Source organism: Hipposideros armiger, unplaced genomic scaffold (assembly GCF_001890085.2).
Source record: "Hipposideros armiger isolate ML-2016 unplaced genomic scaffold, ASM189008v1 scaffold_235, whole genome shotgun sequence".
In the NCBI taxonomy this organism is placed as follows: domain Eukaryota; kingdom Metazoa; phylum Chordata; class Mammalia; order Chiroptera; family Hipposideridae; genus Hipposideros; species Hipposideros armiger.
Window position 1 is genome coordinate 2052657 of NW_017731585.1, and position 22047 is coordinate 2074703.

Genomic DNA, 22047 nt, shown 5'->3' on the forward strand with positions numbered 1-22047 from the left:
TGAACCACATACATGTATTTTCTGCTTGTCTTCCCTTTTGAATAGGAGCATCTTGAGGACAATGGCCTGTTTATCATTAATCTCTGTGTTCCCTGTGGCCTTATGAAGTGCTTGGCACAGAGCCAGTGTTCAATGAATGTTATATGGATGGATAGATGGATAGTTGGAGGGACAAATAGTTGAGTGAGTGGATAGATTCACAGATGTATGGATGGAAGGATAGATGTAAGAAAAGATATATGTGTGGAAGAAAGGAAGAATAGAAGGAAGGGAGGAAAGAAGGAAACAGACAAAGAGTTGGGTAGGTGGGTAGATGTGTAGATGGATGGATGGATGGATAGATGGATGGATGGATGGATGGATGGATAGGTATAGAGATAAGTAGTTGGATGGGTAGATGGATTAGTGGGTAGATGGATAAATGTATGGTCCAAACATCTCTATTCAGCACTGGGCTCTGTTCTTACGCATTTGACCATTCAACTTTCACACCTTGTGATAATAAGTGTTTATTTCACTATATGAGTGTAAGTATGTATAAATTTATGTATCTATACATACATATACCTACATATATTTACATATAATTATATATAATGATTATTCTATATAATTATATTTTATATAATTATTATATATTATATATATATGTTATATACATTTTTATTTATTTACTTTTTGCCTAGAAAAAGGCTTGCCTTTGCCTTTACTTGCTGTGGGAACCTGGTCTGGAATGGTCTCAAATGCAGCCTTCAGATTTGGATCCTTGGAGGAAGTGAGCAAATGGGATGAACACGTTTCCTATGCCATGCATTTATTCTGCCCGGGACACACCTACCCGGACCATGCCGTCTTGACTTCCAGTGATGATGATGTGGCTGGTGTCCCATGCTGGCAGCTCCATTATGCAGCAGCAGGTTATGGCTCCTTCTGGGCCCCAGGCTGTGGTGATGCTGGCCAGGGGCTGTCCATTGACATTCCACAGGGACAAGTGGGCTCCCGCACAGGAGACAATGGTGCCCTGCAGCAGTGAGAGCTGGCATCACTCCAAGTTGGGGTCACTACCTGCCCATCGGCCACTTGCTGAACCACTCATTTTTGTACACCCAAGCACCCTCAACCTGTCAAGGTGCTTCAAGACCTCCTAAGACATCTGCTTCTTCCTAGCTAACATATAGGTCTGCTGTACTTTCACACCACTGTAAATTTCTGGCTCCTTTCCCACTGCAATCATATGTTTGGATACTGTTTTCCTTACACAAGCTGACTGGCTCACCCTTTGGACTCATCTCACATCCTTCTTTCTGGCAGTCTACTGACTGGCATAGAAGACCCAGCCTGGAGACCACCCCTGGCTCTAGACACAGGACCTATACCTGACTGGCTAGCCCTGTCCGCAAGAAGAAGCTGTGGACATCACCTTGTGGAGGGCAGAGGACAGAGGTTTAAATGACAGCATGTGGCTCATAAAATTGGACAATGTCCCTTTGGAGAGAATTTCTAAGGAGAAATTTCCCCATTGTATCTTCAGAAATGTTTATATCCAGAGCGTTTGCTCCTCAAGTCCTTTTCTATTTTTGTGCCCAGTGGAGTAGTTGTCACTGTCCCAGGGACCACAGAGCCAGCTAGAACCATGCCTTTGAGCCTTGCATCAACCACAGAAGGGATGTAAGGAGCTCTGTGCCCCCAACAGTCCCTGGGATGGGCTCTAGCATGTCCCTTCCTGAATTGTTTGGCACAGTCGGCCTGAGGCCAGGGACCATGTCTGCCTAGCATCAAGCATTGGGCTCAGCAGATACTTAGTGAATGAAGTTGGCTCCAGGACAAGCTGAGATCAATAAATTGTTGTCCTGATATAAGTCTTCTCTGAGGTCTGGGGACATCATTCTTTATGGGTTTTATGTTCTCCCAGATCAGGGTTTTATGTTCTCCCAATACATTCACCCATTCATTCATCTATTCACCCATCATCCTTACATTCACCTATCCATTCTCTATCTATCTATCTATCTATCTATCTATCTATCTATCTATCATCTATTCACCCACCAGTTCACCCAAATATCCACCCACCCACACACCTAACTATTTATCCATCCATATAACCACCTATCAGTCATCCATCTACCCATGCATGCTTCAGTCCATCCATCCAGCCATCCTTCCATCCATCCATCAATCTACTCTCCATCCTCCATCTACCCAGGTAACATTCATTTTGGACTCAAGCATATCTGGAGCACCATTTTTAGCCAAAGTTGGCACCAGGAGGCTCCTCCATCACCTCTCATTCTCCTATGATCCCCTTACCTTTCTGTCCATGCCTTGTGCCCCTGGGGTTTTCTATGAGAAAACACAGGGCCTCTGCATCCTCAGGGAACTCCATGCCCTATAATGCTGATCCCAGCCTGGGAGAAACTCCACACTGAGATTTACATATGTATTTCTTTAACTCTATCTCTCATAGTCATACACACACACACACACACACACACACACACACACACACACACACACATTCCTGATAGGCTTGTCTTTGATAGCCAGCATGGAGGGACAAGCAGAAGCACTTCCTACCATGGAGAGCAGAGGTACATACTGAGTCAACACTGATTTGCAGTCAACAAGCTGAATGAGTTAAGCTCAGGAGTTCCCTCACCAAAGCCAACTTCTTGCCCCAACTCTGGTGCCCATGCCAGAACAGAAATCTCCCACTATTCCCATCACCCCAAGGGAGAAAAAATAAGGAAGCAAAAAAGCAGATGCTGCATATATTAATGGCTTCACTCTGCCTATGTAGAGAATATTCCACACATTTGGGGCCCTCTCAGCATTCTGGGGTGGTCAGCATCTCTCTGCCACTGGCTTTCCTCTAGAGCACCATGCCACCACCCAGGCTCACAGACATGTCGAGGACACAGACATTGAGAAAGAGGGGCCTCACCGAGACGTCACTGATGGCAATGGCAGATATGCCCTCCCGGTGGGCAGGCAGGCGGGCCACGTGGGTGAGGTGGTCCAGGTCCCACAGGATGCAAGTGCAGTCTTGGGAGCCACTCACCAGGAGGCTGAAGGTGACTGATGCTGCCAGGCATGTGACAGCCTGTGTGTGTCCATACAAGGCCTGGGGATAGGTGACAGACCCACAGGTTGAGTGGGACTGTCAAGCCAGCTTCTTGGTGAGATACTCCACCCTCCCTTTTACTGTTAGGCCCCAGATGAGGAAACAGATTTGGAGTGATCCAGTGATTTTAAAGCCTGTGGTGTGTGTATGACTCTGTGTGTGTGTGTGTGTGTGTGTGTGCATGTGTGTGTGTGTGTGCGCGCGCATGTGTGTGTGTGTATACACCTGTGTGCACCCATGGCTGCCTCCTCAGCTCCATCCCTGTCTAGGGTTGAGGCCCAGCTTGGGAGAACCAGTGTCCTTTTTCATAACCCAGGCAGACAATAGCAGCACTCTTATGCTCTGTACATCTGTATTTGTCTCTTATCCTGAAATAGCACATGCTGCTATTAATATGCAAGGGTTCTGATTTACAATGTATAGAATCCCAACCTGCCACATAATCATCATCTAGGAACTTGTTAGAAATGCAGATTCTTGGGCCCAATCCCAGATCTACTGAATCAGAAACCCTGGGGGAGGGGCCCTACAACCTGGGTTTCTACAAACCTTCCATGGAATTTTCATGCACACTCAAGTTTGGGCATCACACTAAGGGAACCTCAGACATACACAAGCCCCTCCCTGGAAACTAAACTGGGAAGAAAGTCAGGTCATAGTTAAAAGGATGTGACTTTTCAAGTCTGGTGGGTCTGGGTTCACAGCCAATCTGGCCACAGGGCAGCGGGTGACTCGGAGCCTTGGTCTTGGCCCTCAGGTTGGCCCGTGCAGGATCTGGCCCAGCTCATGGATGGTTATGTGTCCACATCTGGTCAGAGGCCTTGCTTCCTGGGGACACATTCCCGAGGGGCTGGGGAAGCCTGCCAGGCCAAATGCTACTGGCAACAGTGTGGTTTCCATCACAACCATCCCAGAGGCTCCCAGTAAGCCTGATCTGAGAGCTGCTGTACACACACATGCCTGCCAGCCTCTGGAATCAGCCAGAGAAGTGTCCTCGCCGTCATCACCCTGGCTTACTTACCTAGTGATAAACCTCCACCTTCAGGACAGACTACTGCTCACTCATTTGGATCATTGAGGCTGAGTGTCATTTGTCAAAGCTGTCACTTTGCCTGATCACAACAATTAAAAGTTTTTCCCTCGGCCGGCCCGGGTGGCGCATGCTTAAAGATTGGGCTTGGGATGCCAGCTCTGAGCAGCAGGGCCCTGGTTCGGATCCCACATTAGGGCCAGTGATGCTGCGCCCTCTACAGCTAAGATGGTGAACAACAGCTTGACCTGGAGCTGGGCTGCCATGAGTCACCGGTGACAGTGTAGGCTGCAGTGGAGCTGCAGTGGGCTCCCGTAAGGTACCCTGAGCGGCCGGCAGCCGTCATGAGCTGCCAAGAGTCACGGCCATCCAGTGGCTGGCAACCAATCTGCCTCACCCAGGAAGAGTGCAATGATAATACCAACACGGGCCAGTGAAGCGATGTCTTCCACAACTAGACTGAAGAACAAAAGAACAGCAACTTCTCTGTTCCCCTTCCCCGATTCCCCAATGCTGTTCCCCTCCCCCAATTCCCCAATAAAATCTTTTTAAAAAAAGTTCTGCCTTAGATTCCCACTTGTCCTCAGTGGAACCTAATGTGGCACCAACCAGATGGTGCTGGCAAGGTTCTGGGCGTAACCCACAGAAGATTTGGGTCATCTTGGGAGAATGGAAACTGTCTAAGTGAATTGAAAAAAACCAGAAGAGTTGACAGGAGCTTTCTGGTTGTCTTCCCAGGATGAGCTAAGTCTGATGACTAAGGTTCTGACCACAGGGAACATGGAGACTCCAAAGAATACAGGCTGGGCGCCTGGGAGTGAGGGCTGGGGTTTCAGAGGGAGAAGCTCTGAGTTCCAGCACCTATGCTTTCTGCCCGTTAATGGAGCCACGGCTGCTACTCTCTGCAGAGGAGGTGCTGGAGGGGAGCTGAACAGCCTGTAGGCATGGGCATCACCCACCTACACAAGGCTTGTTGCCTAAACGAAAGCACCAGGGAGCAGTCAGCAACACCCTGCCATCTGGAAAGGCCTGGGAAATCAGACAAGGGCGACAGCAGTTTTAAATGCGCTCTTAGTCAGCTCTTTTGTTTCTCGGAATAATACCTCTCTATGTGGCCAGTGAAAATAATTTCATTATATCATCTTATACCTAATTAAAGTAGCAAATATAAAATAAAATAAAAACCTCTGAAAATAATTCTTCATGCTGGATATGATGTGGTGAGATGGGTCCTCCCAAGTAAGTGTTGGTGTCACCATAAAGTTATAGGGCCATTATAGAAAGCATTATGTCACTGCTCCATAATTCTACTTCTTAAACTTTATTTTAAGGAAACAACTAATCAGAAGCAAACAGCAATCCATATAGGATGTTTTCTACTGCACTATTTAAAATAGTTAAAACTTGGAAGCAATGTAATTGTTTAGTTTTTGAAGAAATGGTTTATGAAACTGCACTGACATAACAAAAAAATTGAAATGTAATTTTATGGAAATGAAATAATATGGAACAATTGAAATGTAAATTATAGAGGCTGTAGAAAAGCAGAAACAATTTGATAGGTTGGGTAAAAGAATAAACATATCTATACAGTGATCAGATTGGTATAAACAGGTATATCTGGGGGTACTAGCATTCAACAATGAAAACTTTCATAGGGATTATAGAGTGAATTTGAAATTTGTCTTTAATGTTGTAATATCTTTTATAATAAAATACTTTCAAAAACTGTTTATGAAGCTACTTAATGATGACGTCTCTGTCTATAAGTTGAGGACAGAACCCCCTTTCTGAGCAGCTGGTGGTCTGGAGGCTCCCCAAGGCCGTGTCAGCCTCTGTAGGTCAATGATAAAGGGTTTTATTTTGTCTAGGAAATAAAAGCATGTGGGATTCCCCATGCCTTTTTCTCTTGATTTAGAATGAGGAGAGATGATAAATTAAGTTTGTATGCCATCAATACCAATGCTTTGACGATGCGTCACCACTACTGAACAGGACCTTGGAGCAGCAGGGGGAGGGTCCTTTCTCTAGCTCACAAAGGCTTGTTTTGGGGTTGGTCTGGACCTCCCACTATCCCAAAGTTAGTCTTGGGAGAGAGAGGCGCTCTACAGAGTAAAGCACAGTCTCTTCACTCAGGTCCAGAATAAAAACCCAGCCCCCTGACACAGCAGTTGATGGAAAGGAGCAATGTAAAAACATGAAAAGGCAGGAGCTCCAAGGATGTCTTTGGAGGACTTCTCTGAGAGTCTGGGGAAGGCAGACTGCACTTGACCCACACAGCTGCCTCTCCACAGGTGCCACCGTCTCTGCAGAACTAATCAGCTCCCTCAGAGCTGATGATTTATTCCTTCACCTCATGGTTACGAGTGCCCACCACACACCACACATGTGCTGGGGTGGCTTGGAAACACCCTGAGAAACCCAGTATCAGTTCCAGTGGAACAGGTTCAGTTTTGGAAATCTGGTCTATGGGGAGCTTTGTATGGTTAATTTTGTTTCTTGTTATTTTGGGGCTATATGGCTAACTGCAAAACAGATGTAAAAAGAAATTGCATTTAGAGTTGGAAGTGTCCCCTAGTGATATTCTTGGGCAAGTTCAAGGGTACATAGGAAGAAAGCATGGGGCTTAGAGTTAGACAAACCTAGATTAAAATGCGAACTCAACCTTTCTGAGCCTCAGTTCTGAAAGTGGAATAATACCTGCTTTACAAGATTAGATTAAGTGCAGACTCTGCAGTAAACAGTGTCTAGCCCTGTTCATCACCATGAGTAGTGGCGAGGTGGGGCCAGCGGAGTCCTCTGCCCTCCTCAGCTGCGCTCGCCTCCTGCACAACCTCCCTCTTCTCAAACAGTCTTTCATCTCTTGGCTCTGTGATTTGGGATGAATCATTTAACTAACTTCCTTGTACCTCTTATCCGCCACAATAAAGTAGGGATGCTAACAGTACCTATTTTATAGGGCTGTTGAGAAGGTAAAGCGAGGATATCCACATCAGTGTCCATGGCAAATGCTCAAACATGTTTTCTAGTTCAAGGAAACCAGTTTCACTGGCACTGATGTGGAAGTGGCATCTCTCATTGATGTGTGGCCCCTGTATACTTGTCAAATCCACCTGTGGGCATGAAATGGTCCTTTGAATGACACAGAGCTGTATGCCAGCCACAGTGCCTCACTGTGTTCCCTGCTCCTGAGGTCAGAGCATTTGGGCATGCTAGGGCACTGTACCTGCCCGATGTATCACACCTGCCCAAGCAACCCAGCTGCCTAAGGCACCATACCTTTTTGAGGTGCAGGCCTCTTGGGCGGCCCTTGGCCGTGCTGAGCTCCCATACACACACCACAGCGCTGGCCCCAGAGGTGATGATTATTGTGGGGGATGGGCAGACAGCACACAGACAGCGTCCCCAGGCAGCCACGTTCTCGAATGTCATCAGGATCTGTGTAAGACAAGCAGGGTGAGCATGGGTACCAGAGCCAGCATGGGACTGGGATCCTGTGCCAGGGTGACAGAGGGATGCAGGCAGGTCTGGATGTCGCTGCCTGCCCATGAACCGTGTGGACATGTCACTTGTTCAGGAGCCTGACCCTAGTGACAAAGTGTAAGTCATCCCAAGCCTATCTCCAAGGAGCTCATACTCTAACAGATGGGGAGAAACAAGTGAGCAAGCATTTATGGGGACCCTGTGAATCCCCTGTGAGCACGGCGAGAGAGCTTGGTGGGCAGTGAATTCAGGCCATGTTATAGGATGGAGTGAGGGGTTAGTAGGAGGGGAGAAAGGGAAGGGAGGGGGCTGGGGAGGCAGCCAGGGCCACATCCAGAAGGTGAGATAGCTGGATGGCCTAAAGCAAGGGTAGAGGACGAGCAACCAGACGGCTTGCTTCTGGCACCGCTGAAAACTCAGTATGTGTTCTCTGAGACTAAGCCATGCCTGGGGCTGGAGGAGCCCCCCCAGGACTTCCCACCCAGACTAAGAGTCTGGGTGGACTTGGTGCAGCCAAGTGACCAGCCAGTGGCAGAGACCACTGTGGTGGTGACATCGGGCACTGCTAACTTACAAGCTTGACTCCTTGGAATGTGGTTGGAGGCTTGGCTCACAAGGCCCCTTGGCACAGTCACACAAGCCCTCTCACTCCTGGGCTAGGGACACAGCCGCCTGGAGGATGTGGGCCATGGGCGGCTGTGCCTACTCTGGGCTCACCCATCTCTTGACCACCTCTGCCCCAAGTGGAAGGAAGCTGAGCCCTGTGGTCAGCCTGCCCCCCTGGCGTGCTCACTTTGTCAGAGCCGTAGGTCCCCAGGCAGCAGCTGAAGTCATCGAAGCCCCAGCTGAAGGTCCTGTTCCAGAGAGGAGGCAGCAGCACCTTGTGCTTCTCCACGGCCAGGATGGTCTTCTCGGTGGACACGATGTGGCCGATGGCACCTTTGGGGGACTCTGACCCTAGAGAGAAAAGGTACATATCTGCCCCCCAGTCAGTATGGTGGCACTCACATATCCAAGGGCAACACTGCTTTTATCTGGGCCCAGAGAGGAACCAGGGGCAGGCAAGGCCGATGGCAAAACACAGGCAGAGGCTGCTCGCCAAGGCACCTCAGTCCCAGGCCTCACTCCAGGGGCCGCATTAGACCCTGGCCCTGAGCCGGTCCCCTGGCCCTCAGTTCCTCCCCTGACTTAGCACATACACTCAGTGTGTGGCCATGCAGGCCTCCCATGTCTCTTAGGGGCTGGTGGCAGGGGAGAAGGAGTTGAGGCTTGTGGGGCACATGGCACAACCATGGGAGCCTTGGAGGGCTCTGTTCTTCCTGCCCCTCCCAGGCACCATATCTAACAGGGCTGGGCATGCCAAGGACACTGTTCTTGGACTTCAAAGGAAAAAATTGCAACAAATCCGATGTTATACTTCTTGGGATCAGAATGTTCCATGCAGTGGGATTCACAAAAGCAGTGCACACCCCGGGGTGACACGGACATCAGGCTTTACACACACAGCTTCCCTAGGAAGTGGCAGGGCTGGAACTCACACCCGGGCCACCCGGGCCATCTGCCCCGGGGGACATGCTCTTGGCTGCTGGCTGCAGGCCCACCTGGGTGCTCAGGAGCAACGGCGACTTCAGGTATCAAGGACAGGAGACCCTCCCTCGGGAAACCTGGGACTTCCCCATTCAGCTTTGGAGGTGAGAAGAGGTGTGTGTGTATGAAGAGAAAGACAAAGAGAGAGGGGTGTGTGTGTGTGTGTGTGTGTGTGTGTGTGTGTACATGAAAGAGAGAGGTGTGTGTCTCAGACAGACACATAGACAGACAGACAGACAGCTCCAGAAGTCAGGAGCTGACAGAGGTCATCCTATACGGTTCCAGAGCAGAGGGCTCTCCGGATTACTGCTGTGACTTGTGACACAGTCCAACCCCAAGCCACTGCCGAAGTCTACACCCCTGAACCTCCAGAGCAGTGGTTCTCAACCTGTGAGTCGCGACCCCTTTGGGGGTCGAATGACCCTTTCACAGGGGTCGCCTAAGACCATCGGAAAACAAAAAGATACTTACATTACGATTCATAACAGTAGCAAAATTACAGTTATAGAGTAGCAACGAAAATAATTTTATGGTTGGGGATCACCACAACATGAGGAACTGTATTAAGGGGTTGTGGCATTAGGAAGGTTGAGAACCGCTGCTCCAGAGGAACACCAGTCACTGAAGGGAAAACTGTGGGACAGGGAACCAAACTAAGAAAGGCAAGGTATTCACCTTTGACTGTGACATGGGAGGGCCGCAGCGACTGCAGGCTGCAGTAAAAGGGCTGTGGGTGGCTGGGCAGGCTCACAGGTGTGGAGACATCCTTTCCAGAGGCAGGCTTCCCTGCAGCAGTCCTGGCCGGGTGAGGTTTAGTAAAGAGCTGGAGAGGCGAGGGGACAGACACACACCACACAGGTCATTGGGGAGGACGGCCAGAGGAGGAGTCATCCCTATGTGACTCTCAGTTGCACCTCTGCTCTGGGTGGTTCCTGGCTGGGCTTGCTCCTGACCTAGATGAGCATAGTCAGCATAGCCAAAACCATCTGGTTCAACACTCAGATGTTACAGCTGAGGGGCCTAGGACTCAGAGAGGAGTAGCTACTTTCTCGGGGTCACAGTGCAAGACTGGCAAACATAACCTTCCTGGCTGCAGAATTTGTCTTCTTCACCAAGTTGCATGGAGAAAAGATGACCTCAAGAGCTGCCTCTCATATCATAGGGCCAGAATGGCCCTCTCCCTCCCAGATCACATGTCTGTCTTCGTTTGCTTAAGCTGTTTCTCACATTTTCCATTTCCCTTACACACACTCTGTAAGCACATCCATCTGGGCATCAACACAGAATTCTCTAATAGCATGCATTCAAATATTCCAAAGAGTGTGGGCAAACCCCATTAGCAGTAGCCTTTCTTATTTTCATTTTTCTTAGATCTCTACTGTTAAATTGTCCCCAATGCCAAACTTTTCACATAACCGGGCGAAGCATGAAGTGCAAGCCCATGCGGAATCCTTGCTTCTGGGCCAGAGAGTGCAGGGGAGTCCAGCTCCATCCCTCCACCATTCCCTCCCCCACAACTGAGCCATGCTGGACTGCTTTCTCCAACCAGTGGGCACATCCCTGGGCACCATGAGGGGGTGGGGAGGTGGAAGGTCAGCAGGGAGCTGGGGGACTCAGAGCAGCCTTGGCTCAGTGAGAGCCCTCCATCAGATGCTGAACCATCGAGTAAAGCTGGGTGGGTGATCATTGGAAACAGAAATCAGAACAATGATTTTTAAATGAGCATTAAATAAGTAACATTCTTCCTGCACAGCAGAATGACTGAAGCCCCGGGTCCCTGTTACAGCTCCATCAGGCACAGCCTTTGATGGAACAGTGCACAGCCCTGAAGCATTTTAATCTTCTCTTCAGGCTGGAACCACATGAAAAATTCTAATTCTGATAATTATTTAGAAATAGTTTTCAAAACTCACACGAAATATAATGAAGTAAAATCAGAATCTAAACTTGTGTGTGCTCCATGATCACATGGATGTGAAAATATTTTTGCTTATGGACAAGGATTGTGAGTATATAACAGAGGACACAGTCGGATAGTGGTGGTGTGCTATTTTTAATTATTTAATTGCTTTTTTGTATTATTCTATTTTTTTAATAAAAGAAATGAGACCATTAGGATACTCAAGCTTCTTTCCTAAAATTCTCTCCTTTCTTCCAAGCCTTCCCTGGGCAAACTCACATTTGGAGGTGCCATCCATTCTCCAAGTCCCCCTCAGGCCCTTCCACGTGTCCCTTTCTGGGAGCTGGGCAAACACGAGCATGTCACGTAAGACCAGGTAGAAAAGATGTTACTAGTTTTGCACTGACGAGATGAGCCTGTCTAGTCCTCATGGTTACATGTGGGGAAGGCCATTGCCCGGGATGGTTCTGGAACTGGCTGGGCTTATGCACTCATTTCCCAGTGTGACTCCTGACTGCCAAGTTGGGACCCCAGTCGAGGAGCCATGCTTCTTACTCCAGCTGGCTGTGCTCAGGAGCAAAGCTTCTCTACACTGCACTTAAGTGTGAGGATCAAGAGGGCTAGGATCAATTAAATAAACACCTAACTCCTCTGCACACCATCCATCAGGGTGTCAATAGGAATGCACAACCTCACATTGCCACGTAACTATCCTGAGAGGGGACAGAGCCATTGGAGAAAAAGGCTCATGTGGGATCCCTGCCATTTCATCAGGAGCCCAGGGTGCAGAACTGAGATGCTCTCACAGCGGTGGCAATATGACATGGGCTTTGGAGCCAGCCAGATGGGGCTAGAGCTCTACCTCTCACCTGCTAATGCTGCAGTTACAAGCAAACTATTTAGCCTTTCAGAGCCTCAGTTTCCTCACCTGTAAAAGAAAACTTCCTATACACAGAGCTTATAAGAGGGTTCAATGAGGTAATCACACTGATAACTAACATTTGTTGAGTGCTAATCATATTTCAGGCACTTCTGAGCCCTTGATGTCCTAATTCATTGGACCTTCACAACAACCCTAGAGTGTAGATACATGTAAAGAATTAAATCCTGTGGATTATCATAGTGTCTATCAAATACATCACAGATGAATGAAACCTTCATCATTATCATTAATGATGTCATCATCTTCATCAGCATCAGGTGGTAGCTGAGGGTTAAGCCTTGATATTGAAGGCATAGGAAGACACTCAGAGACCATTTTGCCTCTCAAGCCCTCTTTCTTGCTCCTATCCCAGGAGAAAATGTCCTCACTCTCTCCCTCCCAAGCTCACACTGCATACACTGTGTTGAGGAAGGAAGACAAAGGACATGGCATGCTGTACCTGTTTGGGCACCTGTCCAAAGTTGCTGACAAACCCCAGGATGGTGTTCCTGATCAGGGGGTCACCGATGCTGCTGAGGTCTATTTTGTCACCATAAAAGTAGGGGTGGAAGGTATTAACAGCCTCCACTGCGGCCGATCCCTGCTGCTTGTACCCAAAAATGAGGTCTATCCAATGGTGGAGGTTCGCACTGACGAAGTCACTTTCCAAAGCCTGGAACCAAAACCCAAAGAGCATGAAAAATGCAGGCCTCTCAGAAACTTGTGTTCTCACTGCACAGATCAGGAGGTGGCATGTGGTTCAGGACACTGGCTTTGCACAGGAAATGAGGGATACCTCGCTGAGCTGGGTGAGTTCTAACTGGGCAGATGTGCAGGCCACCCAAGGACCACCCAATTCCTGCCTCCAGCTAGTAGCAAAACACATCCGCCTTCTCCCACAACCCCAGCTCATCCACTCCACAAAATAACTATGGGGATCCGAATAGCTATGTCATGCAGGTCTGGGGACTGAAAGCTAAATGGAACAGACCAGACTGAAAATAAAATGTGGGGTCCTGCTGAGCTCTGACATAGGAAGAAGGGAGCGCTGATTCTGACCAGAGAATGTCAGAGGCTTTGAGACTAAGTGTTGCAGTTAAGAGAACACACTCTGTAGAGGATTGGACTGTGGCATTGCCACTTACATTCCTTAATATCTCTGTTCTTCAGTTTCTTCATCTGCAAAATAGGAACAGTAATTGTACCTCTTTGTGGGTATATGTGCAAATTAGTTTGTGCCCATGGCTGATCTCCATGTAGTATTAGCTATGATGATTACACTGGGTACCCACTATGTGCCAGGCATGGCTTGGGATTTTCGTTGTCTCTGCCCATTAGCACCACTGTTTGCTGGCAGGTATGATTATCCCACTCCTGGGATGACAGGCTCACCTGTGCTTTTCGAAACTACTATCCCAGCCCCCAACTTTCAGGCCTCAGAACTCCACAGGGGACATCCAGTTCCTCTGAGCAGATCTCACTTCATTTAGAAATTACTGACAGCTGGGTCTGGGTCTCTTTCTAAGTCAACCCTGGAAGGGAAAGAATAGGACCTGCCTTTGACGTGCAGCTCAGTCCCAGGCAATGTGAACTCTCCTGCCTGGGGCCCCTCTGTCCAGTCCAGGGCATGCAGCGGGCAAGAGCATTTCACCCATGCACCTCAGGGGCACGTGTGAGGTCTTTGAGGAATATTTTGGCCATGTGCAGGCTCTCTGTCCCCAGGCAGGAGGACAGGAAATATTGCAGACTCAGCCACAGAGCCTGGCTCTGAGTTTGCAGCCTCTAAGTGGGACCTAATTGCCACCCCCTCAGGAACAAGCTCCCACTGGGAGCCAGCAACATCTGCCCCTGACTAAAAGTGCCATCTAACAGGAAACAGAAATAATTTACCCTAGGAGTCCAAGTATACTTGATCCTTTGTGGACATAGTGCAGATGGGTGGTGTTGGCTGAGATTAGGGCACTCAGGTTGGCAGTATTTCTCAACAGTTTCCACACAAGAGCAAGAGGAAATGTAGAGTAGTGTTTGGATGCCCAGTTCATGGGACAGATGGTACCTGTCTCTGCTAAGCAGAGCTCAAGGTTTGCTATGGCCATCCTTAGTGTTTTCAGTCTCTCACGTCTCAGTTTCTTAAGCTTCACTTCTCCAATGACTTTTGCCTGCATTCTACCTAAAGTCACTCACTCTCATAGACACACATTAACCCGTGTCAGTATCTTTAACTGCTCTATTTTCAAAATCATTCATTCAAACATCCCAGGTAGTGAAAGCCATACCCTCACCTTGCTGGTTCTTTGACTACTTCTTACTATTCTTCCACCTTATCAGTACTTCCAGTCCCCTTGTCTCCTCACTTGTTTTATACTTGTTAATCTATCAACACTCTTCTGTCTTTCGCCACATTTTGACCCAGTTTAGATTTAGTGGGCCATCATTTCAATAGCACTATGGCCAATATATCTTGTTATGTTTTTTAATCATGTGTACGTGTCTTTTCACAGTGCTCTGAGAAAACTCAAGTATTTTCTGTCTTTATGCCTACACCAGAGTATCTGGAGAACATCACACAAGGGGGCAAATTGATTACCCTATAATTTTGGGTCACTAATCTCAGATGGACACTGAGCATTGCCAGAACACCTAGATATGTTTTTCTGGACAACTCATGCTTAGTTGTTCTACATGACTGTTTCATATTTCCTGCACTTTCCTCAACTTGGACCCTCTCCGACTGTCCACTCTCAGCAGTTAACCATGCCTCTTGCTTTACAGAGAAAAATAGAAGTCAATTAAAAGCTCTTACATCTTCCTGAGAACACATATAAACTTACCTTCATCTGCCACTCCCTGACCTCCCTTCCTCAACTATTTAAGTCAAGAAGCTGTCCCACCTCTTGCATAAAACTAACCCTCTACCTTTGTTTTGGATTCCAGCTTTCTCAAGAATTTATTAATCTTTCTCTTGTATATCCAACTTCTCTTTCCCACTGTCTCTTAAACATGCTTACTAAAAATTTTAAAAACAAAGCCATTACATCTCCTTAACCTGACGTCTCCTCCAGGTACTATTCTTTGTTTCACAATCAGAATTTTTGTTACCCATCCTCACCATCTCCATTTCCTTATCATTACTCACTTCCTTTATTTCTTTACATGTATTAGAGTTACTGTCTAGTGCCCTTTTATTTCAAGATGAAGAACTTCCTTTCGTATTTCTTGTAGGGCAGGTCTGCTTGTGATAAATTCTCTGTTTTATTTATCTAGAAATGTCTTAATGAATTTCTTCTCCAGTTTTGAAGGATATTTTTTCTGGATATAGAATTCATGGTTGACAGTCTTTCAGAACTTTGATTATGTCATACCATAATCTGGCCTTCTGGCCTCCATAGTTTCTGATAAATATTAACTATTAATCTTATTGAAGATATAGTTTAGATGATGACTTGCTTCTCTCTTGTTGCTTTCAAGATTCTTCTATTGACTGGAATTGTAATAGATATGTATGACATGGGGGAGGTGAGTGGGGCAGTGGATTGGAGGAGGGTGTTGTCACTTTGAGGGGTAAAAAGTATAATTAATAATGTTGTAAATATTTTGTAGGGTATCAGATGGTCACATGTCTTGTTAGGGAGACCACTTCATGGATGGGGTAGAGGCTTGATCACTGCACTGTACACCTGAAGCTGATGTTATATAATATCATATGTCAACTATAATTGAATATATATATATAGTCACAGGATGTGGAGTATAGTGTGGGAGCGGAGTCAATGGAATTGTAATAGATATGTATGATATCAGGGCAGGGGGAGTGGGGCGGCAAATTGGGGTAGAGGGGTTGTCACTTTGAGGGGTAAAAAGTATAACTATTGCACTGTGTTGTATACCTGAAACTAATTTTTAAAAAAAGAATACAAGTGAACCTCGAAAATGAAAGAAAATAGAAAAAGCAAGATTTGAGGAAAAAAAAAGAAGATTCTTCTATTGACTTTATCTCTTGACAGTTTGATTATGTTGTGTCTGGCTGCGGATCTATTTGAATTTATCCTTCTTAGAGTTTCTTGAGTATCTTGGATGTATAAATTAATGTTTTGCATCAAATTTGAGATTTTTAAACTATCATTTCTTTAAATATTCTTTCTGCTTCTTTCTCTCTCTCCTTTCCTTCTAGTTCTTCCTTTATGTGTATGTTGGTATGCTTGATGTTGTTATACAAGTCTTTAGGCTCTCTTCATTTTTCTTCATTAATTTTTCTTTTTGTTCCTCAGACTTGATAATCTCAATTGATTTATCTTTCAAGTTTGCTGATTCTCTCTTGTGTCTGCTCAAACCTGCTATCAATTCCCTCTACCAAATTTTTCATTTCAGTTAATGTACTTTTCAGCTCCATAATTTCTATTTGGTTCTATTCTATAATTTTTATCTCTTTATTGATATTCTCTATTGGTAAGACATTATTATCACACCATCCTTTAATTCTTTAAACATGGTTCTATTTAGTTCTTTGAACATATTTACAATAGTAGATTAAAGTCTTTGTCTAGTAAGTCTAAAGTTTGAGTTTTCTTAGGTATAGCTTTTATTGACTGCTTCCCCATCCCCTGTGTATGGTTCATACTGTCTTTTTCTTTGCATGCCTTATAAATTTTGTGGAAAACTGGACATTATACATATCTTGATGTGGCCGTTCTGGAAATCAGATTCTCCCCTTTCCCCAGGGTTTGTTGTTGCTGCTGTTTGTTGTGGTTGTTTGTTTAGTAACTTTTCTGAACTAGTTCTATAAAGTCTGTGTTTCATGGTGTATGTGTCCATTGAAGTCTCTGCTCTGTTAGCTTAATGGTGAAGTGATGAGTGGATGAAGAATTCCTTAAGTGCCTGAAACCAGTAAGTCTCCCAATCTTTGCCAAGGGGCTTTCTGTGCATGTTAGGGCATGATTTCAATGTCCAGCCAAGCAATTTAAAACTCTGCCTTTACCTTTATATCCTGCTTGCAGCAAGCCTCAATGTCAGCCAGAACTGAGAGCTTAGGGCTTTTTCAGGTCTTTCTTGAATATGAGCACTGCCTTGTGCATGAAAACAGCCCCAACAGATAGAGAGGTGTCCTTCTGGGTTCCCAGGGGTATTCTGAAGTTTTCAAGGCCTCCTAGAAACATCTTATTTTCCAGCTTTTTCTTTTAAGCTTTTTGGTTAGCCAGAATATTGTCTGTCAATGATTATCTACTGCTTCTAGCAGCCACAGTGTTAAATGACTGACTCTAATTGTTTTTGATAAATGCCACTGAAGAAAAGGCTGTTTGCACTGGGCAGGCTCTGAGTGGGGTCTTTCAGGGAACCAACAGACAGGTCAAATAATGAGAGTTCTCTGGGTTTGGGTCTTTGAAAGAACTCCAACCCCATCCTTCCCCCTCCGATGACTGCCAGGCTGTTGGTTTTCTCTGTGATTATACGCTCTTGTCTTTCAAGGCTACTATGGAGTTGGAGAGGAGACATAGAAATAGCGCAAGTTAAAACACCACAAAGCCTGCTATTTTACCAAGATTCAGTCATTTTTCTTGAAGGAGCCCTCCTCTGATTGTTATAAGCCTTTGGTTAATTTTCAGAGTTCTGAAAAGTTTGTTATGACAACTTTTGCCATTACTCTTATTGCTTTTATGGAGTAGAGGGTTTTCAGAGGTTTCTACTCTGATGTTTCAATGACATCAGTCACTAACATCCTAATCCACTCCAATACAATCTTCATTCCACCAAAGGAGCTCTCCCCACTGTTATCATCACCACCCAGTTTCCCTGGATCACATCACTAACATATTTCATGGCACTGTATGTCTAACCTTCATAGCATTTTTTCACAGATACAGTTTCCCTGTTATTTGTGTAGTGATTTGATCAACCTGGCTCCCCACCACACCACTGGCATCTGCAGTCATGTCTGTAGAGTGAGCTTTCTCACGCACCCCAGGCCAAGAACTTTTCTGAGAACATCTGGGGAGAGGGCTGTTGTCACCTGAAGGTCAAGTTTATCTCTGGCCCAAGTACTCAAGACCAGAGGACTGTGGGAGGGTTTAGTGCGATTACTGAATTTTCAGAGGCAAGGCAAGGATAAACCAGGGAAGAATTTTCTCCCTGCAAAGGGAGAACAGAAGAAAAGGCCCAGCTTCCTTGTTAGTAATCAGGCCTTCCCCAGATTTTTTTTTCTTTTTAGTTATAATCTACATACAATAAAATTCACCTTTTAAAAGTGTACAGTTCAATGTGTTGTTTTGTTGTTGTTGTTGTTGTTGTTTTTTGGGGGTTTTTTAGCTGAGCCATCCTGCCACCTGTTGGCAGCTCAGCGGCAGCTCAGCTCGGGCCACACTAGAACCTCTGTTGCTCAGAGCTCAAACCCTTGAGCGAGCTCTTAACCAACTGAGCCACTCGGCCAGCCCCTCAGTTCAATGTGTTTTGACAAATGTATGCAGTCATGTACCCACCACCATAATCAAGACATAGAACATTCATATTGACAAAAAGTTGTGTTGTAGTCCTTTGCTGTCATCCCCTACTCCAGACCTTAGTAATCAATGACCTGCTTTCAGTTCCTATAGGTTTACCTTTTACAGACTATCTGTCACATAAATAGAACCCCATAGTATGTAGCTTTGGGTTTTGGCTTCTTTTGCTTCGGATAATGCTTTTGAGATTCATCCATGTTACTCCATGAGTTAGTAATCTGTTCCTTATTATTGTTAAGTACTTTTCCGTTGTGTGCATGCATCATTTGTTTATCCATTGACCAGTTGATGGACATTTGGGTGTTTTTCAGTTGTTGATTAGTATGAATAAAACTTATAAATTCTTATACACTTTCTGTGGACATATTTTCATTTCTCTTGGGCAGATAGTTACAAGTAGGATTGCTGGGTGATATGGTAAATGCATCTTCAATTTTATGAGAAACTCCAAGCTTTTCTCCAAAGTGGCTCTACCATTTTGCCTTAGGAAATTCTAGTTGTTCCATGGCCTTGCTTACTCTTGGTTTTATCAGTAGTTTAAATTTTAGCCAATCTTGTGAGAGTGTAGTAGCATCTCATTGTGGTTTTAATGTTTGTTTCCCTGATGACTTATAATGTTTAACATTTTTTCATGTGTTTACACTAACCCAGGCATTTGATCCAGGATATCTGTACCAAAATGGCCTCTGCCCTCTACCCACATCTGCCTTTCTGGGTAATAAGCCAAGTCCTTCCCAGTCCTGGTAAATCCTTTGGCCAGTATGGACCCCTTGGGGCCTCCAGCCAGTCTCTGAACTGTACTAGGCAGTATGGTGTGGCCCTGCCTATTAGGCTGGCTAAAGACACTGACTTGCCCTCCAGGGCATCCAACAAGAGTCTGAATTTGCTTTCCGCAGTGAGTCCCACAGTAAACTGGCACAAGAACAAAGCCTAATGGAACTTTTGAAAAAGCTCAGAACCCAAGCCTTTTCCTGCCAATGTGGGGCATAGAGCCCAGCCCCTTCTCTGGGCTCTGTAGATTTAGGAGCCTCATAAGTGCTTATTGCTAGCCCTCCAAATTGCACAGAAAGCCTCCCTGGAAATGGAGGGGATGCTGAAGTCTTCATTCAGGATTCCAGAGACTTTGGCATGATCAACTCACCTGTCTGTGCAGGCTGATGAATTTCCGAGGGTCCTCATCAGCCCATGGAGGGAGTTGCACATCCCCCAGTGCTGTCCCGTCCTGCATGTAGCCTGAGTGGGGTGAGAAACAGCAGAGCTTTGGGTAAACGGTAGCCCAAACTGGGCTAGGAACCAGGGGGTGTAACTCTGTGCTGTCTAAGACTGCTGATCCCATGTAGATCAGGCTGTGGGCTATGTCCTGCACAGGCCACACTGCTTCCTGCCTCCTCTGTCCAGAATGTCCCTACTTCATCTGTCTGGAATACTCCTACTTGGTCTCTAAACTTTTGACCCCTCCATAAAGCCCTTCTTGCTTCCCAGGCAGTGTCTATGCTTGACTTGCAAGTTACATAAAATGATCGTAGTGCCATCATTGTTTGTACTTCTTCCTTCCCATCACTCTATGCCTTCCCATCTAGGTGCTTTCTATACAGTGTTGAAACAAGGAGATAACAACAACAACAATAAAAGCTATCATATTTGGAGCACCTAACTATGCCAGGGCACTATGCTAGGTGCTTGGCACACTATGTCTTACTGAATCTTCATTCAGCTCTATAATTTATGCAGTTTCTCTCCATTTTTAAAGTGAGGACAACAAGGTTTTCAGAGGGAGCTCCCCAGACATTACAAAGTGGAGCCTGGATTCAAGTCTGAGTTTTTCTCCTCTTCATTAGCTGCACAATCTTGAGCAAGTTGCTTAATGGCTTTGGGATTGACTTTTCCCACCTGTTACCTCCCAGGGCTGGAATAAGGATTAAACGACAAAGTACACATAACACGCTTAGAATAATTCTAGGCATATGACTGTTGCTCAACAAACATTAGCTATAGTCTTGCTTAAACCCTCCAGACCCTTCATGGTACAACTGGAATAAAATCTTCCCCTTCTCTCTCTGGCCTACAGGGCTGTACCTGGCCTGGCCCTTCTTATCATTCAGTCTCAGCTCACCTGTCACCTCCTCAGGCAGGTGCTTCCTGGGAATCAGAATAACACAAGGCCCTCTGAGTCCCAATCGAACTATTTTCCTACCTTCTTTTCTTGTAGGACTTCTCAGCATCAGATAATATTTCACTTATTTATTTGTGCATATTTTCCATCCCCTTCCCACATTCCTGCACAGAATATAAACACCTTCAGGGCCATCTGTTCTAGGAGACACAACTAAATCCCCAGTGCCTACATAACTGCCTTCACACATTAGGTGCTCAATAACCCCTGTTTCCCTGACTGCTCTGAGGACACCTAGTCCTCAGCATGGGAGCCATTTCTGCAACTAAGCCTCTCCCACTTGAGCACGGAGCTCCACCTTCATTCCCAAGACACAGTGGGCACCCCTTCAGCATGCCCCTCACCCAGGTGGGCTGGCCACTCCTCTCATGGCTTCCATTGTCCCTGGTCCCCTTACTGCTTTCTTGGGACCCCATGCTTCGTGGGGACTGGCCTTTGCATTGTCTATTCTTATCTCTCATACATGTGAGTAACTGAGAACCTGAACTTGTCGAGGCCACCAAGTTCCATGGCATCAGACTGGCCATGGGCACAAACCTGGCCACAGGCATGTTCTAAAGATTCCATGGTATTTTGGCTGCAAACCACTGAAAAAGAGATGAGTGCCCCTCAACCGTGTCCCCTAGGCCTCCTCTTGGCTTTGCTTGAGGTATGTTGCCTTACAGCCAATCCCACGACCACCCCCTCTGCATTAGCCTCATACCCTGTAGTCGAGAAAGTGTCTCGGAAAACTGAGACCTGATGGAATGATATCAGTTGTCTCCCCTGGGAGGACATGTAACAGAGTGTCCTGGGGCTGTGCAGTGATGTATGAAGGCATAGCATTTGTTGGAGTACAAAGGGGTCTGATAATGGGAACAAGCCTTAAGGCACCCACATATACACGGTTAATGATTCACCGTTCTGCAGTTTTGCTTCTTTTGAAAATTCTCAATAAAAGCCAAGCATTGACCTAATTCAGGGCTCAGTCTTTCTTAGGCTGAGTCCCTTGGTCTTGCTCTCAAATCTGACTTCTGTCTCTTGATCTTATTCAATCTGCGCCGCCCCTCTCGTGTCCCATTTGCCCTTGCCACGCAGGACGTGACAGAGGTACATGCCCAAATGTGCCATTTGGAAGAAGCAGGACCCCCAGGAAGGGGAACTCTGTGGCCCCATGTGTGTGCTGGTGACACTTCATAAGTGTCCTTCACAGGGCGGGTGATTCCATCGCCCTGCCTTGGATGGAGACTTGCCCACCCCCCCGACCCAGGCTCTGACCACACCCCCCCTCCAGGAGTCACCCTGGCATGGGCAGCGGAGGCTCCTAAGGTACACCTGCAGGGGACCTGGCTGCTGGG

General features: G+C 46.4%; 1 protein-coding gene across 3 annotated transcripts in view; it reads right to left on the minus strand.

Annotated features, from left to right (window-relative positions):
• The window catches only part of WDFY4 (WDFY family member 4), a 323059-nt gene that overhangs the window by 5990 nt on the left and 295022 nt on the right, over positions 1-22047 (minus strand). For 2 of the 3 annotated variants that reach the window (XM_019655081.1, XM_019655080.1), the window contains exons 53-59: positions 19679-19770; positions 12507-12719; positions 9900-10047; positions 8431-8615; positions 7434-7592; positions 2945-3124; positions 839-1021 (exon numbers count right to left, since the gene is read on the minus strand). In XM_019655081.1, the coding sequence (XP_019510626.1) occupies positions 839-1021; positions 2945-3124; positions 7434-7592; positions 8431-8615; positions 9900-10047; positions 12507-12719; positions 19679-19770 (1160 nt within the window). The remainder of the gene's footprint in view (positions 1-838; positions 1022-2944; positions 3125-7433; positions 7593-8430; positions 8616-9899; positions 10048-12506; positions 12720-19678; positions 19771-22047) is intronic. The other variant, XM_019655082.1, reaches the window with a different exon arrangement.